Consider the following 18,328-nt stretch of genomic DNA (forward strand, 5'->3'; position numbering starts at 1 on the left):
TCTCTCCTGACATTTCGCCTGCATCTATGACAGGCACCCTCAGAGATTGTGCAGGCAAAACGTCAGGAAAGAATGCTTCTGGAACATGGTATTTATTTATTTATCATGTCAGGAGCAAACCAAACAGTTGTATTGCATTTTTAACAAACAAACAAACAAACTGTCAGGAAAGAATGTTTCTGGAACATGGTATTTATTTATTTATCCATCATGTCAGGAGCAAACCAAACAGTTGTATTGCATTTTTAACAAACAAACAAACAAACAAACAAACAAACAAAGCACAAAGTTTGCAAGCTTGGTAGTTGATTAAATGTCCTTTGACCAGTATCTGGCCCCTTGGAGTGCCTCTGGTGTTACTATAAGAAGGTCCTCCATTGTGCATGTGGCAGGGCTCAGGTTGCATTGCAATAGGTGGTAAGTGGTTTGCTCTTCTCCGCACTCGCATGTCGTGGGTTCCACTTTGTAACCCCATTTCTCTGCATCTTGTGGTGCCAGAGCGCAGTCTGTTCAGCGCCTTCCAAGTTGCCCAGTCTTCTGTGTGCCCAGGGGGGAGTCTCTCATTTGGTATCAGCCATTGGTTGAGGGTTTGAGCCTGCCACTTTTGGACTCTCGCTTGCTGAGGTGTTCCAGCGAGTGTCTCTGTAGATCTTAGAAAACTATTTCTTGATTTCAGTCGTTGACGTGCTGGCTGATACCCAAACAAGGGATGAGCTGGAGATGTCTCTGCCTTCGTCCTTTCACTATTGGCTGCTACTTCCCGGCGGATGTCAGGTGGTGCAATACAGTGTAGTTTTTCCAGTGATGTAGGGCGCAGACACCCTGTAATAATGCAGCATGTCTCATTAAGAGTCACATCCACTGTTTTAGCGTGGTGAGATGTGTTCCACACTGGGCATGCATACTCAGCAGCAGAGTAGCATAGCGCAAGGGCAGATGTCTTCACTGTGTCTGGTTGTGATCCCCAGGTTGTGCCAGTCAGCTTTCATATGATATTGTTTCTAGCACCCACTTTTTGCTTGATGTTCAGGCAGTGCTTCTTGTAGGTCAGGGCACGGTCCAGAGGGACTCCCAGGTATGTGGGTGCGCTGCAATGCTCCAGTGGGATTCCTTCCCAGGTAATAATCCTTTGAGCTCGGGATGCTTGTCTGTTCTTCAGGTGAAAGGCACATGTCTGTGTTTTAGATGGATTAGGGATCAGCTGGTTTTCCCTGTAATAGGCAGTAAGAGCACCTAGAGCTTCGGAGAGCTTCTGTTCTACCATCTCAAAGCTCTGGAACATGGTCATACAGCCTGAAAAACTTACAGCAACCCCTCAGGGTAAGTCGGCCTTCTCCAAGCCATACCTATCAAAGGTTTTGGATTCTAGCTCCCATCATCCCCAAATATACTCAGTTGGGTGTGATATGGAAGTTGTGGTCTGATGCATTGCATTATTTATTTATCATCTCAGAAGCAAATTGAAAATACGGTTATAATGTATAAAAAAAACATAAACAAAAATAAAAAGTTAGCATTATACTAAATTATACTAAATACTTGGAATGCCTCCAGTGTCACTGTGCGAAGGTCCTCCATTGTGCATGTGGCAGAGCTCAGGCTGCATTGTAGTCAGTGGTCTGTGGTTTGGTCTCCTCCTCACTCGCATATTGCGGACTCCACTTTGTACCCCCATTTCCTAAGGTTAGCTCTGCATCTCGTGATGCCAGAGCGGAGTTTGTTCAGCACCTTCCAAGTCACCCAGTCTTCTCTGTGCCCAGGAGGGAGTTTCAGCCACTGTGAGGTTCTGGATTTTTACCTGCCAAATTTGGACTCTTGCTTGCTGAGGGGTTATTTATTTTTTTATTTTAAAAAATATATTTTGCCCTTCTCACCCCGACGGGGACTCAGGCCGGAGCACAGCATATATACGGCAAACATTCAATGCCGGGACAAGAATTCATATATACATACATAAACATAAAAAACATTTATCTCAATATTAAAATACACCATTTAAAACCGTCTTGGTCATCTGCCCTGTCCTGAAAGCTTAGTCCCACAGCCAAGTTATTACCATCCTTCTGAAGGACAGGAGGGAGAGTGCCGATCTGATCTCACTTGGAAGGGAGTTCCATAGCCGGGGAGCAATCACCGAGAAGGCCCTGGTCCAGTGGCTGGTCATTTGTGTAAATGTTAAACATTGATGGTGCAAGCTGGTTTTCCCTGTAATATGCAATAAGAGCATCTAAAGCTTCGGATAGCTTCTGTTTAACCATTTCAAAGCTCTCTGCTTGGGTGGTGATGGCACGATCGTCAGCATAGATGAAACTCTCTGTCCCTTCTGGCAGTGGCTGGTCATGTGTGTAAATGTTAAACATTGATGGTGCAAGCTGGATTTCCCTGTAATATGCAATAGAGCATCTAAAGCTTTGGATAGCTTCTGTTTAACCATTTCAAAGCTCCTTGCTTGGGTGGTGATGGCACGATCATCAGCATAGATGAAACTCTCTGTCCCTTCTGGCAGTGGCTGGTCATTTGTGTAACTGTTTAGCAACTTGCAGTATGCATTGCAAAAGCATTGCATGTGGGAAGTGTGTGAAACTCAGGGCGATAGCCAATCCAATAGTAATAATAACAACAATAATAACAATAATATATTTTATTTCTTACCTGCTACTCCTTAAGGTTCCAGGTGGAATATGACACAGTTAAAATATATACAAGCCAGACCATTTATATATATGTATTAAAAGACCTCAACACAAGTTTAAAACACTCATAATATTGAATGTTTTGGCCCAGGAATACCACAGAATTTGACTGGAAGATCTAGAAAATACTTAAGGAGGTTGCCTAACGCTTCTAGATCCTTCAGTGCAAGTCCCCGGTCAACTTCCAGCAGAAGCACACCAAAGAATTGCATTTTAGGATCTAGAAAATGTCTCCAGAGAGCATATTGCTTTGGATGTGGATATGAAAAAGTGTATTGTACTTAAAACACACAGTCAACCGAATTTTCACGTATTTCTTTCTTCTTAATTCAGGATTTATGATGGCCGACAGCCTGTAATAGCTGTCCTGGATCCTGCTATTATTAAGGCAGTGCTAGTGAAGGAATGTTACACCACTTTCACCAACCGACGGGTAAGCCTCCGTATTTTATGACAATAGTACATATTATGGAGGGAGCTTGGAGTCAAGGATCTTTCTGAGCGAAGTTGGGGTTGGTGGAGGAGTGGACAACTTCACCCCCAAACGTCAAGTGTGAGCTGATGCACACAGCTGCCACTCAGATATCTCCAAAGGCTTTTGGTAACAGAGCTTGGGGGTCCTCCTGGACTCAACGCTATCGCTTGATGCTCAGGTGTCAGCGGTGACCGGAAGGGCCTTTGCACAACTCAAACTTGTGCGCCAGCTGTGACCATACCTCATGCAGTCTGACTTGACCAGGGTGGTCCACGCCTTGGTTACATCCAAACTGGACTATTGCAATACGCTCTACGTGGGGCTGCCCTTGAAGACAGCCCGGAAGTTTGAACTGGTACAACGGGCAGCAGCCAGGCTCCTTACTGGAGCAAACTATACTTACTTACTTTACTTACTTACTTAGGCGATCCCTCGCTTTCCGAGAATGATTGTCTTCCAGTGTTCTTGTGGGTCCGTATGTGGCTGTGGAGCCCTGTTCTTGCTCTGCATCTTCTTCCACAGTGAGGGCATTGGTTTCCAGGTGGAAGGCGGTCTCGGTCGGGGTTGGCTTGACGCGCCTTCCTCTTGGCACGCTTCTCCCTTTCGCCCTCCATTCGTGCCTCTTCAAATTCTGCAGCACTGCTGGTCACAGCTGACCTCCAGCTGGAGCAGTCAAGGGCCAGGGCTTCCCAGTTCTCAGTGTCTATGCCAGAGTTTTAAAGGTTGGCTTTGAGCCCATCTTTAAATCTCTTTTCCTGTCGTCCAACATTCCGTTTTCCATTCTTGAGTTCGGAGTAGAGCAACTGCTTTGGGAGACGGTGGTCGGGCATCCGGACAACGTGGCCGGTCCAGCAGAGTTGATGGCGGAGGACCATTGCTGACGTTTGTCCGCCTGTCTTCCCAAGAGATTTGCAGGATTTTCCGGAGGCAGCGCTGATGGAATTGTTCCAGGAGTTGCATGTGACGTCTGTAGACAGTCCACGTTTCGCAGGCGTATAGCAGGGTTGGGAGGACAATAGCTCTATAAACAAGCACCTTGGTATCCCTACGGATGTCCCAGTCCTCAAACACTCTCTGCTTCATTCAGAAAAATGCTGCACTCGCAGAGCTCAGGCGGTATTGTATTTCGGTGTCCTTACTGGAGCAAATTATAGGGAGCATACAACACCCCTATTAAAACAGCTTCATTGGCTGCCGATAAGTTGCCGAGCCAAATTCAAGGTGCAGGTCATGACCTATAAAGCCCTAAACCAGTGGTTCTCAGCCTTCTGAATGCCGTGACCCCTTAATACAGTTCCTCATGTTGTGGTGACTCCCAACCATAAAACAGTAGTAATATTGCTACTGTTATGAATCGTAATGTGGGGTTGGGGGGTGGGATTGATTTTGTCATTTGGGAGTTGTAGTTGCTGGGATTTAGAGCATTCTGAACTCCACCAACAATGGAATTGAACCAAACTTGATATTCAGAACTCCCATGACCAACAGAAATTACTGGAAGGATTTGGTGTGCATTGACTTTGAGTTTTGGAGTTGTAGTTCACCTACATCCAGAGAGCGGGCTCAAACAATGATGGATCTGGACCAAACTTGACATGGATACTCAATATGCCCAAATGTGAACACTGGTGGAGTTTGGGGGGAAAAAGACCTTGACATTTGGAAGTTGTGGTTGCTGGGATTTCTAGTTCACCCACAATCAAAGAACCTTCTATACCCCACCAATGATAGAATTGGGTGAAACGTCCCACACAGAACACCCATGACCAACAGAAAATATTGTGCTTTCTGATTGTCTTCGGTGACCCCTCTGACACCCCCTCATGACCCCGCCCCCAAGGGTCCCGACCCCCAGGTTGAGAAACACTGCCCTAAACAGTTCGGGCTCCACCTATCTCCGCAATCGCATCTATTTCTGTGAACTGGTACAAGCTCTAAGATCTTCCAGGGAGGCCCTCCTCTTGGTCCCACTACCGTCTCAAGCGCGGTTGGTGGCGACAAGAGAGAGGGCCTTCTTGGTGGTGGCCCCCCGCCTCTGGAACGCCCTTTCAAGGGAAATAAGACAGGCCCCATCCTTCCCCTCCTTTTGTAACAGCTTGAAGACCTGGTGGTTTCAACAAGCCTTTGAAAATGTTTATTATTATTATTATTATTATTATTATTATTATTATTATTCCTTTGTCACTTCTAGAATTTTGGTGCCGCTGGGATCTTGAAGTCGGCGATTTCCTTGGCGGAAGATGAACACTGGAAGAGGATGCGGACCGTGCTTTCCCCGACCTTCACCAGCGGGAAGCTGAAGGAGGCAAGGAAAAGAGAAAAATGCAATTGAAATTATGACCACTGGCTGGAATCCATATCCATAGTTATAATTGTATATCCCATAGTTCTTATTAATCATAATCGTGGCACCAGAGTAAGCATTGCATTGGGATCACCAAGTAAGCCCAAGGAAAGGGTTGACCTCAGTGGGCATCCTAACCCAAAAGCATTGCAAGAATGTGGCCAAAATGGCAATAGGAAGTGGCATGATGGGACATCAGGTTGCCATTTGGGCTTCCAGGTGGAAGGTGGTCCTGGTCAGGGTTGGTTTGACGCGCCTTCTTATTCTTGGCACGTTTCTCCCTTTCGCCTTCCATCCACGCCTCTTCGAATTCTGCAGCACTGCTGGTCACAGCTGACCTCCAGTTAGAACGTTCAAAGGCCATGGCTTCCAGGTGGAAGGTGGTCCTGGTCAGGGTTGGCTTGACGCACCTTCTTACTCTTGGCACATTTCTCCCTTTTGCCTTCCATCCATGCCTCTTTGACTTCTGCAGCACTGCTGGTCACAGCTGACCTCCAGTTAGAACATTCAAAGGCCATGGCTTCCAGGTGGAAGGTGGTCCTGGTCAGGGTTGGCTTGGCGTGCCTTCTTATTCTTGGCACGTTTCTCCCTTTTGCCCTCCATCCGTGCCTCTTCAAATTCTGCAGCACTGCTAGTCACAGCTGACCTCCAGTTAGAACTCTCAAAGGCCATGGCTTCCAGGTGGAAGGTGGTCCTAGTGAGGGTTGGCTTGACGCACCTTCTTATTCTTGGCACGTTTCTCCCTTTCGCCCTCCATCCGTGCCTTTTCTGCAACACTGCTGGTCACAGCTGACCTCCAGTTAGAACGTTCAAAGGCCATGGCTTCCAGGTGGAAGGTGGTCCTGGTCAGGGTTGGCTTGGCGTGCCTTCTTATTCTTGGCACGTTTCTCCCTTTCGCTCTCCATCTGTGCCTCTTCGAATTCTGCAGCACTGCTGGTCACAGCTGACCTCCAGTTAGAACTCTCAAAGGCCATGGCTTCCAGGTGGAAGGTGGTCCTGGTCAGGGTTGGCTTGACACGCCTTCTTATTCTTGGCACGTTTCTCCCTTTCGCCCTCCATCCGTGCCTCTTTGAATTCTGCAGCACTGCTGGTCACAGCTGACCTCCAGTTAGAACTCTCAAAGGCCAGGGCTTCCCAGTTCTCTCTCAGTGTCTATGCCACAGTTTGTAAGCTTAGCTTTAAGCCTATCTTTCAATCTCTTTTCCTATCCATCAATGTTATGTTTCCTGTTCTTGAGTTTAGAGTATATTATCTGCTGTGGGAGATGGCGATTGGGCATTTGGACAACGTGGCTCTGAGAAATATAATCACTCTGGGCCAAGTTAAGCTTACTTATTTACTTAGACAATTGTTCGTAGCCTGAGGATGATGGTCCTCCAAGTCTAGTGTCTTGGCAGTGGCTCCGTGGGTGGCTGTGGAGCCCTACTCTTGATCTGCATGTTCTCCTGCAGTGAGGACATCGGTTTCCAGGTGGAAGGTGGTCCTGGTCAGGGTTGGCTTGACGCGCCTTCTTACTCTTGACACATTTCTCCCTTTCACCCTCCATCCGTGCCTCTTTGACTTCTGCAGCACTGCTGGTCACAGTTGACCTCCAGTTAGAGCCGAGGATGATGGTCCTCCAAGTCTAGTGACTTGGCGGTGGTTCCGTAGGTAGCTGTGGAGCCCTACTCTTGATCTGTATGTTCTCCCGCAGAGAGGACATCAGTTTCCAGATGGAAGGTGGTCCTGGTCAGGGTTGGCTTGATGCGCCTTCTTACTCTTGGCACATTTCTCCCTTTCGCCCTCCATCCTTGCCTCTTTGACTTCTGCAGCACTGCTGGTCACAGTTGACCTCTAGTTAGAGCCCAAGGATGATGGTCCTCCAAGTCTAGTGTCTTGGCGGTGGGTCCGTAGGTGGCTGTGGAGCCCTACTCTTGATCTGCATGTTCTCCCACAGTGAGGACATCGGTTTCCAGGTGGAAGGTGGTCCTGGTCAAGGTTGTCTTGACGCACCTTCTTACTCTTGGCACATTTCTCCCTTTCACCCTCCATCCATGCCTCTTTGACTTCTGCAGCACTGCTGGTCACAGCTGACCTCCAGTTAGAGCGCTCGAGGGCTAGTGCTTCCCAGTTTTCTCTTGGTGTCTATGCCACAATTTTTAAGGTTGGTTCGTGAGTTGGGAGTATAGTGACTGCTTTGGGAGACGGTGATCGGGCATTCGGAAAACGCGGCTCTGAGAAATATAATCGCTCTGAGCCAAGTTAAGATGACTTACTTACTTTGGCGATCCCTCATTGCCCAAGGAAGATGGTCCCCTAAGTCTAGTGTCTTAGTAGTGGGTCCCTAGGTGGCTGCGGAGCCCTACTCTTGATCTGTATGTTCTCCCACAGTGAGGACATCGGTTTCCAGATGGAAGGTGGTCCTGGTCAGGGTTGGCTTGATGTGCCTTCTTACTCTTGGCATGTTTCTCCCTTTCACCCTCCATCCATGCCTCTTTGACTTCTGCAGCACTGCTGGTCACAACTGACCTCTAGTTAGAGTCCAAGGATGATGGTCCTCCAAGTCTAGTGTCTTGGCGGTGGGTCCGTAGGTGGCTGTGGAGCCCTACTCTTGATCTGTATGTTCTCCCGCAATGAGGACATCGGTTTCCAGGTGGAAGGTGGTCCTGCTCAGGGTTGGCTTGATGTGCCTTCTTACTCTTGGCATGTTTCTTCCTTTTGCCCTCCATCCGTGCCTCTTTGACTTCTGCAGCACTGCTGGTCACAGCTGACCTCCAGTTAGAGCCCGAGGATGATGGTCCTCCAAGTCTAGTGTCTTGGCCATGGGTCTATAGGTGGCTGTGGGGCCCTACTCTTGATCTGCATGTTCTCCCACAGTGTGGACATCGGTTTCCAGGTGGAAGGTGGTCCTGGTCAGAGTTGGCTTGATGTGCCTTCTTACTCTTGGCATGTTTCTTCCTTTTGCCCTCCATCCGTGCCTCTTTGACTTCTGCAGCACTGCTGGTCATAGCTGACCTCCAGTTAGAGCACTCGAGGGCTAGTGCTTCCCAGTTTTCTCTTGGTGTCTATGCCACAATTTTTAAGGTTGGTTTGTGAGTTGGGAGTATAGTGACTGCTTTGGGAGACGGTGATCGGGCATTCGGAAAACGCGGCTCTGAGAAATACAATCGCTCTGAGCCAAGTTAAGCTTACTTACTTACTTAGGCGATCCCTCATAGCCCAAGGATGAGGGTCCTCGAAGTCTAGTGTCTTAGTGGTGGGTCCCTAGGTGGCTGTGGAGCCCTACTCTTGATCTGCATGTTCTTCTGCAGTGAGAACATAGTTTTCCAGGTGGAAGGTGGTTCTGTACCAAACATTGCTTTGTACCAAACATTGTAGGCATGGATTGGGATACTCTGTATCCACAGTTCCAAACAATGTTTACATGACTTCCAGCTGACTGTTGACTGGTCAGGTTTGGCTTGACACGCTTTCTTCTCTTGGCACTGGCTTCCAGGTGGAAGGCAGCCGGGGTTGGCTTGATGTGCCTTCCTCTTGGCACGTTTCTTCCTTTTGCTCCTGCATTTGTCCCTCTTCAAATTCCGCAGCACTGCTGGTCACAGCTGACCTCCAGTTAGAGCGCTAGAGGGCCAGGGCTTCCCAGTTCTCTCTCAGTGTCCATGCCGCAGTTTTTACGATTGGCATTAAGCCCATCACAGAATCTCTTTTCCTCTCCAGCAACGTTATGTTTCCTGTTCTTGAGTTGGGGGTATAGTAACTGCTATTGGGCATTTGGACAACGTGGCTCTGAGAAATATAATCGCTCTGAGCCAAGTTAAGCAAACCAGATGGTTTTGGCCCAGACATTTCCTGATGGAGGAAATTGCTGAAAATGAAAACCAAGACCCACCAGACACAAACCCACCCCACTTTGGTGTTTATCGTGATTTATCCGCCTCCCACAGGCTTTTTGGAACTCATTTGCAGGTAAGAAGGGAAGCCATCTGCAGATGCTGAAAGGTGCACCTGTCAATTTGTATTTCAGATGTTCCCCATTATAAAACACTACGGGGAGGCTCTGATGCAAAACGTTCAGAAGAAAGTGGATAAGGACGAGCCGGTGGTTGTGAAGGAGTAAGTCATTGGGGCTTTGGGAGGGATCAACGTTCAGACCCAAGTAGGTTTTTTTATCCATTCCGGATGAGCAATGGCCTTAAGACGAAATGCAAAATTCTGGTAGGGGAATAGCTGGAAAGTCAAAATAAAATCGGCCCTGTGTACACTCTGAACAAGATGTTACCCGCAAGGTTGGAAAAGGGCTGTCCGTGCTGATAGGAGACATGCTTTGTGTTAGACATGGAGAATCACAACTACACTTACAATAGCTGTCAGAGGAAGATAGATAGCTCCTTCCCCGGACTGTCTCCTTGTTATCTTGTGCAATGTCTTGCTCTCTTGCCCGCAGATTGAAGGTTCATCTTGATAACAGGTCTATATGAGCTTGGTACCTCTTTACACGGGGTGCATACATCTACACTGTAGACTTCTCAACCTTCCTAATGCCACGGCCCCTAATACAGTTCCTCATGTTGTGTTGACCCTCAACCATAACATTATTTTCATTGCTACTTCATAACTGTAATTTTGCTACTGTTATGAATCGTCATGGAAATATCTGATATGCAGGATGTATTTTCATTCACTGGACCAAATTTGGCAAAAATACCCCATACACCCAAATTGGTGGTTTTGGGGGGTTGATTTTGTCATTTGGGAATTGTAGTTGCTGGGATTTATAGTTCACCTACAATCAAAGAGCATTCTGAACTCCACCAATGACGGAATTGAGCCAAACTTGGCACACCAAACTCCCCTGACCAAAAGAAAATACTAAAAAAGTTTGGTGGCATTGACCTTGAGTTTGGGAGTTGTAGTTCACCTACATCCAGAGAGCAAAGTGGACTCAAACAATGATGGATCTGAACCACACTTGGTACAGATACTCAATATGCCCAAATATGAACACTGGTGGAGTTTGGGGAAAATAGACCTTGATATTTGGGAGTTGTAGTTGCTGGGATTGATAGTTTACCTACAATTAAAGAGCATTCTGAACTCCCCCAATGATGGAATTTAGCCACACTTGGCACACAGAACTCCCATGACCAACAAAATATACTGGAAGGGTTTGGTGGGCAAACAATGATGGATCTGGACCACACTTGGTACAGATACTCAATATGCCCAAATGTGAACACTGGTGGAGTTTGGGGAAAATAGACCTTGATATTTGGGAGTTGTAGTTGCTGGGATTGTAGTTCACTTACAATTTATTTATTTTGTATCAAAAGCACTGCATAAATTAGTATAAAGCTGATAAAAATAGAAGGCACGCAGGCAGCTAAATATCTTTTGACCAAAAACAGGCAATAGCAACAACATTGTCTGTAGCCTCCAACAATTCCTCCTCTGTACATGAGGCAGGGCACAATGGACAAGCATACAGATGATGCAGAGTTGTCTGTTCTGCTCCACAGTCACACAAGATATGGGATTCGTTTAGGTAGTGCCATTTTGCCAGGTTGTCTTTTGATCTGCCCACTCCACCAAAATTGGCACAAATACTCAGTTTGCCCAAATATAAACACTGGTGGAGTTTGGGGAAAATAGACCTTGACATTTGGGAGTTGTAGTTGCTGGGATTGACATTCACCTACAATTAAAGAGCATTCTGAACTCCACTTGTAAAAATACAATTCCACAAGACAGTTGCTCTTTGAGCTTTGTTAACCCGGTGTCTTCTAAAATTATATATCATTGATTTTGTTTACGTGCTCGATTTGAACGCTCTCTTCTGCCATCATCTCCCATAGTGTCTTTGGAGCCTACGCCATGGATGTGGTCACCAGTACCGCCTTCGGGGTGAACATCGACTCCATGAATAATCCCAAAGACCCTTTTGTCAAAGAGATCCAAAAACTCACCAAGTTTCGCTCTTTTGATCCGCGCATCATTCTGTTGTGTAAGTCCACTTCTGGCTTTCTGATTACCTTCTATTTGAATTCCTGAAGAAGTGTTGAACTCTAGAGATCTTTCCTCCTTTTCACTGGGCATTTTTCTTCTTTGCAGTTACTTTCCCAATCTTGCGAACCGTGTTTGAGGCGCTGAACATCCAAGTCTTCTCCGCAGAAGCCGTAGACTTCTTCACAAGGTCATTCGCAAAAATGAAGGCAGCAAGAGTGAAGGAGACCAAAGAGGTAAGCACTGGGGTTGGGTGAAGAGTTGGAAGTGAACAGATTTGGCATAACAAATGCAAGATACTCCACTTAAGCAGAAAAAATGAAATGCAAAGATACAGAATGGGGGACAATGCCTGGCTTGAGAGCAGTACGTGTGAAAAAGATCTTGGAGTCCTTGTGGACAGCAAGTTAAACATGAGCCAGTAATGTGTTGTGGCGGCAAAAAAGCCAATGGGATTTTGGCCTGCATCAATAGGAGCCTAGTGTCTAGATCTAGGGAAGCCATGCTCCCCATGCTCTATTCTGCCTTGGTTAGACCACACCTGGAATATTGTGTCCAATTCTGGGCACCACAATTGAAGAGAGATATTGACAAGCTGGAATGTGTCCAGAGAAGGGCGACTAAAATGATCAAGGGTCTGGAGAACAAGCCCTATGAGGAGCGGCTTAAGGAGCTGGGCATGTTTAGCCTGAAGAAGAGAAGGCTGAGAGGAGATATGATAGCCATGTATAAATATGTGAGAGGAAGCCACAGGGAGGAGGGAGCAAGCTTGTTTTCTGCTTCCCTGGAGACTAGGACGCAATGGAACAATGGCTTCAAACTACAAGAGAGGAGATTCCACCTGAACATGAGGAAGAACTTCCTGACTGTGAGAGCCGTTCTGCAGTGGAACTCTTTGCACTGAAGTGTGGTGGAGGCTCCTTCTTTGGAAGCTTTTAAACAGAGGCTGGATGGCCATCTGTCAGGGGTGATTTGAATGCAATATTCCTGCTTCTTGTCAGGGGGTAGGACTGGATGGCCCATGAGGTCTCTTCCAACTCTTTGATTCTAGGATTCTATGAAAGGGGTCTATTGCAAGGAAGGTTGTCTGCACCAAAATATCCCTTTGTTTTCTGTCAGGCTGTTGCTTGTGCCAACTGATGTTAATGCTCACTCACGTTCCAAAAGTTCATAAAGTTCTACCATGGCAGTGGCCACCTTGATCAGGAGATTCTGGAAGCAGAAGCCCAGAAAAAATAACTTTCTGAATGAAAAGTAATGCTTCCACCTTCGTAACACCTAAACAGATGGCAGTACTGGTATGCGACAGGTACTGACTTGTTCAGTAGACTCTCCTCTACAGTTCCATTTTGGCAGGAAGCCTTAGCATTGAATGGTTGTGTTGTTCAAGTGTGAAGTATGGAACCCTGCACAGATGGTCTGTCAATGCGACTTAAGCAGCGTGCAGTCATTGAATTCTTGACAGCAGAAGGTGTTACCCCAAAGGAGATGCATCAGAGAATGCAAGCTGTTTATGGTGATTGTGTTTATGTGAGTACTGTGTGTCGTTGGATGTTTAAAGATGTTGAGGTGGGAACATCTGACTCGCGTGACAAACAAAGAGTTGGATGTCCTGTGACAGCAACCACTGAGTTTCACAAGCAAAAGTTTGACAGATTGATTCAGGACGATCGTCATATCACTCAGACTGAAATTTCAAGCATAATCAGAATTGTATTGTTGAAGGCTTTCATGGCCGGAATCACTGGGTTGTAGGTTTTTTCGGGCTATATGGCCATGGTCTAGAGGCATTCTCTCCTGACATTTCGCCTGCATCTATGGCAAGCATCCTCAGAGGTCTGTTGGAACAGAGGTATTGAGGTTCCAACAGACCTCACGACCTCTGAGGATGCTTGCCATAGATGTAGGCGAAACGTCAGGAGAGAATGCCTCTAGACCATGGCTATATAGCCCGAAAAAAACTACAACAACCCAATAATCAGAATTTCACAAGAAAGTATGGGTCACATTATTGCTTTGCTTGGCTATCAGAAGATCTGTGCATGATGCGTACCCAGGATGAGAGAACTGTGAGACGCTGGTTGCGGAAACAGAGTGTCAATTTCTTCCATGACAGCTTCAGAAAACTCATTCATCGTTGGCAGAAATGTCTGGTGATTATGTGGCAAAGTGAATAGTGGTAGTTAAAGAGCACACTCTAAGGAGTATTTCTGCATTTGATTTATTAGAATATTCCCATCCAAACCCAAGTAACGAAGGTGAAGGCATTACTTTTCTTTCAACACTCATAAGATCTGGCTGAGTCTGAGGATGACTTCTGTTAAAAAAATGATTTAAAATTATTATAAATGGAAATGAGTTGGAGGTGTACTCTAAACTCCTGTCTGGATTGTGATATATCCTAGAATAGGGACGATTGTTTCAGAACATCTAGACTTCAAAAACAGATAAATGCATATCTCCCATTCATAATTTGGTTATGGCCTAAACTTGATTTTCCCTCCACTTTCTCTCTCCTTCCATGGGTTCCTTCATTTCAATCCAGGGTCGAGTGGACTTCTTGCAGCTGATGATTGACTCCCAGACTTCCAACGGCAACCACCAAAGCAATGGGGTTGAACATAATTATAAAGGTAACGTTGGGCACTGTTGAGATTGTCTCTAAAGATTTAATAATAATAACAACAACACTTTATTTATATTTATAATAATAACACTTTATGTATTTATTTATGGGCCAGAGGTTTAGACACAGCTGGTAAATCATCAGCAATTAAAAGATCTCTCAACCAAAAGGTTGCAAGTTCGAAGCCTTGGGTTGGTGTGAGCTGCCAACTGTCAGCCTAGCCCATTGTTTACCTAAGCAATTCAAAAACAGCTTTAGTTGTAACTAGAGAAATTAGGTACCGCTAAAAGCGGGGGAGGTGTTTTGCAACACCATAAAGAATGGAGATCAGAAAATGCTGGGTGACCAAAAGGAAGTCCTGACAGCTCTTCGTCATAGAGGATAGAGCAACAGCAGCCCCTGGACTCGAGCCCAACCTTCCATGGCACCAAAATCAGCTGGACACTGAGTCGAAACAAACCACCTCCTTCTGTTCTATCTGTCTGTGTATTATCTATACAAAGCGGCATTGAATGTTTGCCATGTATATATACTGTGATCTGCCCAGAGTCCCCTTTGGGATGAGAAGGGCAGAATATAAATAAAGCATTATTTTTATTAAATAATTAAATTAAATTTCTGGGAAGTGGGGAGGTTCAAAATGCATTCCCAATGCTTTCCAGATAGGAATGTAATTTTATTATTCTTTCTCACTTCATGGGCTGAGATGGTTTGTCATTGTGATTGCCCAGGCCAAGTACCACATAGAAGTCTATGTACACTATATCCATCCTTCCTAACTTTTGTCCTCCAGGTGTTTGGGACTTCTACTCCAAGAAGCCCCATCCAACTTGGCCAACTCTCAGGAATTCTGGGAGTTGAAGCCCAAAAACATCTGGAGAACCAAAGGTTGGGATCCATCACACTATACAGTAGTAAGAAATCATTATAGCCCTGTTGAAGGCTTTCATGGCTGGAATCACTGGGTTGTTGCAGGTCTTTTCGGGCCATATGGCCATGGTCTAGAGGCATTCTCTCCTTATTGTAATTTGTTGTGGTGTGCATTCTAGTCATTTCTAATTTATGTCACTCCTAAGACAAACCTACCATGGGACTTTCTTTGAGCCCTGCCACATGCACAATGGAGAACCTTCTTACAGCGACACCAGAGGCACTTAAAGTGGCCATCTTTTGGTCAAAGGAAATTTAGCATAATGTCAGGTTTTTAACTTTGTGGTTTTTTATCCATTATAACTATATTCTCAATCTGCTTCTGACATTACCTCACTACCTCTGAGGATGCTTGCCATAGATGCAGGCGAAACGTCAGGAGAAAATGCCTCTAGACCATGGCCATATAGCCTGAAAAAACCTACAACAACCCATTATAGCCCTTCTTGTTGAGGAACATTGGTTCACCCTTGGTTCTTGGAAACTGGCTGCCTTGGAAAACTCAATATCATAGCTTTGTTGGCTTGTTTGCCAGGCAGAAGCCAACTGGGCAAAAGTTGTGAGCCTTGACCATTGAAGAGACCTTGATTTCCCCAAACCCTAAACCAACAAAGTATGATTCCACATGGCCAGGCCAGACAAGGACTAGAGTGCTTTGGATGATTTATGCTAAAATAACTACCTTCTTTTGATATTATGTAAAGAGGTACCATTTTACGCAATGCTTTTACCCAGCTGTGTAATGGACTGTCAAATGGTATCTGGATTCAGTATGTACTTTGGGTTGTTGTAGGTTTTTCGGGATATAGGGCCATGTTCTAGAAGCATTCTCTCCTGACGTTTCACCTGTATCTATGGCAGGCATCCTCAGAGGGTGTGAGACCTCACAACCTCTGAGGATGCCTGCCATAGATACAGGTGAAACGTCAGGAGAGAATGCTTCTACAACATGGCCATATAGCCTGAAAAACCTACAACAACCCAGTGATTCTAGCCATGGAAGCCTTTGACAATAGTGTGTACTTTCCTAGCTCCTTCTCACGGACATCTGCTATCTGTCTTCACCCTTCCCTTTCTCTGGCCTCCCTTTAGTTCTGAGTTCTCATTCCTCCTTAAGAAAACACTAGTAGAACTTGATGTTCCTCCAGCTTCAGATGGGATCTTTTTCATGAGTTAGCAGTATATTTTTTTAAAAGAAGCTCTAATCCCTGTTGACAAGAATGCACAAAAGCCAATGTGAAGTTTTCTTTGGTGTGGTCTCCAAATACATTTCACTATGGCACAAAGAAGCGGGAGTGAAAAGTTTCCTCTTTTTTGTTGACAGACTGCTGGATTCAAAAATTGGCGGGGGGGGGGGGGGAGCAAACGAAAACACACACAAGGTGTGTTTCATGTATTCATATCCTTTTCTTTCTCCCTTTTTTGAATACAAAGATTGCCTCGGCTATTGTTGCTATGGTATAAGGCGAATACGGCAGTTTCTTGGCAGCGTTTCTAGGTACACAAAACCACAAAGCAGGGATCATTTGCCTATTGTGTGAGCAACTTTTGCATACCACGAATGGCACAAACACAGATAATACGCCTACTGTGCATGTAACGCAATTTGGACTTCCACATTCTTGCCTTTGTTCCCAGGCTTGACTGATGACGAAATCCTGGCCCAAGCCTTTATTTTTGTTTTCGCGGGGTACGAACCCACCAGCAACTCCCTCGGTTACATGGCCTATGTTTTAGCCACTCATCCAGATGTTCAGCAGAAGCTTCAAGATGAGATCGATTCTGTCCTACCCAACAAAGTAAGTGTGCGTCGGTTGTGTGCGGGAAATATTTGACTTCTGAGGGATAATACACTTCAGGAATCCTTTTCAGTCCATGAAGTACCTTTGGTTTTGGAAAACCATGGATGATGGAAAAGGACCAAGTTAAAAGTAAAGGATGTAGAGTTGTCTGCACTACTTTCCCCATAGAACTTATTGAACAAATAGGTAAAGATCTTTCATTTTGATAGGAGGACTGAGAGTTGAGGTCCCACTGGTTTTAGGGATGTCAAAGCTCAGATCCTGTACAGCACATTGTAGCATACTAATTCAACAGGTGGAACTATACATTTCCTGGTGATTCAACACTCTTGAGCTACTATAGCCCCCAATGGTTATCCTGTGGCTGGTGGTGAATAGGGAAAGGATGTGTGAAAGATCTGGCTATGTCCCAGTAGCCAGATGCAAAAGGTCTGGCTATGTCCAAGTAGCCAGATGCAAAAGGTCTGGTCATGCCCAAGTCTGGCTTTGTCCAAGTAGCCAGATGCCAAAGGTCTGGCTATGTCCAAGTAGCCAGATGCAAAAGGTCTGGCCATGTCCAAGTCTGGCTTTGTCCAAGTAGCCAGATGCCAAAGGTCTGGCCATGTCCAAGTCTGGCTTTGTCCAAGTAGCCAGATGCAAAAGGTCTGGCCATGTCCAAGTCTGGCTTTGTCCAAGTAGCCAGATGCCAAAGGTCTGGCCATGTCCAAGTCTGGCTTTGTCCAAGTAGCCAGATGCCAAAGGTCTGGCCATGTCCAAGTCTGGCTTTGTCCAAGTAGCCAGATGCCAAAGGTCTGGCTATGTCCAAGTAGCCAGATGCCAAAGGTCTGGCTATGTCCAAGTAGCCAGATGCAAAAGGTCTGGTCATGTCCAAGTCTGGCTTTGTCCAAGTAGCCAGATGCCAAAGGTCTGGCTATGTCCAAGTAGCCAGATGCAAAAGGTCTGGCCATGTCCAAGTCTGGCTATGTCCAAGTAGCCAGATGCAAAAGGCCTGGTCATGTCCAAGTCTGGCTTTGTCCAAGTAGCCAGATGCCAAAGGTCTGGCTATGTCCAAGTAGCCAGATGCAAAAGGTCTGGCCATGTCCAAGTCTGGCTTTGTCCAAGTAGCCAGATGCCAAAGGTCTGGCTATGTCCAAGTCTGGCTTTGTCCAAGTAGCCAGATGCCAAAGGTCTGGCCATGTCCAAGTCTGGCTTTGTCCAAGTAGCCAGATGCAAAAGGTCTGGCCATGTCCAAGTCTGGCTTTGTCCAAGTAGCCAGATGCCAAAGGTCTGGCCATGTCCAAGTCTGGCTTTGTCCAAGTAGCCAGATGCAAAAGGTCTGGCCATGTCCAAGTCTGGCTTTGTCCAAGTAGCCAGATGCCAAAGGTCTGGCCATGTCCAAGTCTGGCTTTGTCCAAGTAGCCAGATGCCAAAGGTCTGGCCATGTCCAAGTCTGGCTTTGCCCAAGTAGCCAGATGCAAAAGGTCTGGCCATGTCCAAGTC

At 46.1% G+C, this 18,328-nt stretch overlaps 1 protein-coding gene across 1 annotated transcript in view; it reads left to right on the top strand.

Annotated features, from left to right (window-relative positions):
* The window catches only part of LOC137095306 (cytochrome P450 3A9-like), a 41,553-nt gene that overhangs the window by 16,106 nt on the left and 7,119 nt on the right, over positions 1 to 18,328 (top strand). Inside the window, exons 4-10 of the mRNA XM_067461777.1 lie at positions 3,027 to 3,126; positions 5,360 to 5,473; positions 9,516 to 9,604; positions 11,344 to 11,492; positions 11,600 to 11,727; positions 14,037 to 14,124; positions 16,686 to 16,846. Coding sequence (XP_067317878.1) covers positions 3,027 to 3,126; positions 5,360 to 5,473; positions 9,516 to 9,604; positions 11,344 to 11,492; positions 11,600 to 11,727; positions 14,037 to 14,124; positions 16,686 to 16,846 — 829 coding nt within the window. The remainder of the gene's footprint in view (positions 1 to 3,026; positions 3,127 to 5,359; positions 5,474 to 9,515; positions 9,605 to 11,343; positions 11,493 to 11,599; positions 11,728 to 14,036; positions 14,125 to 16,685; positions 16,847 to 18,328) is intronic.

Source organism: Anolis sagrei, chromosome Y (assembly GCF_037176765.1).
Source record: "Anolis sagrei isolate rAnoSag1 chromosome Y, rAnoSag1.mat, whole genome shotgun sequence".
Taxonomy (NCBI): domain Eukaryota; kingdom Metazoa; phylum Chordata; class Lepidosauria; order Squamata; family Dactyloidae; genus Anolis; species Anolis sagrei.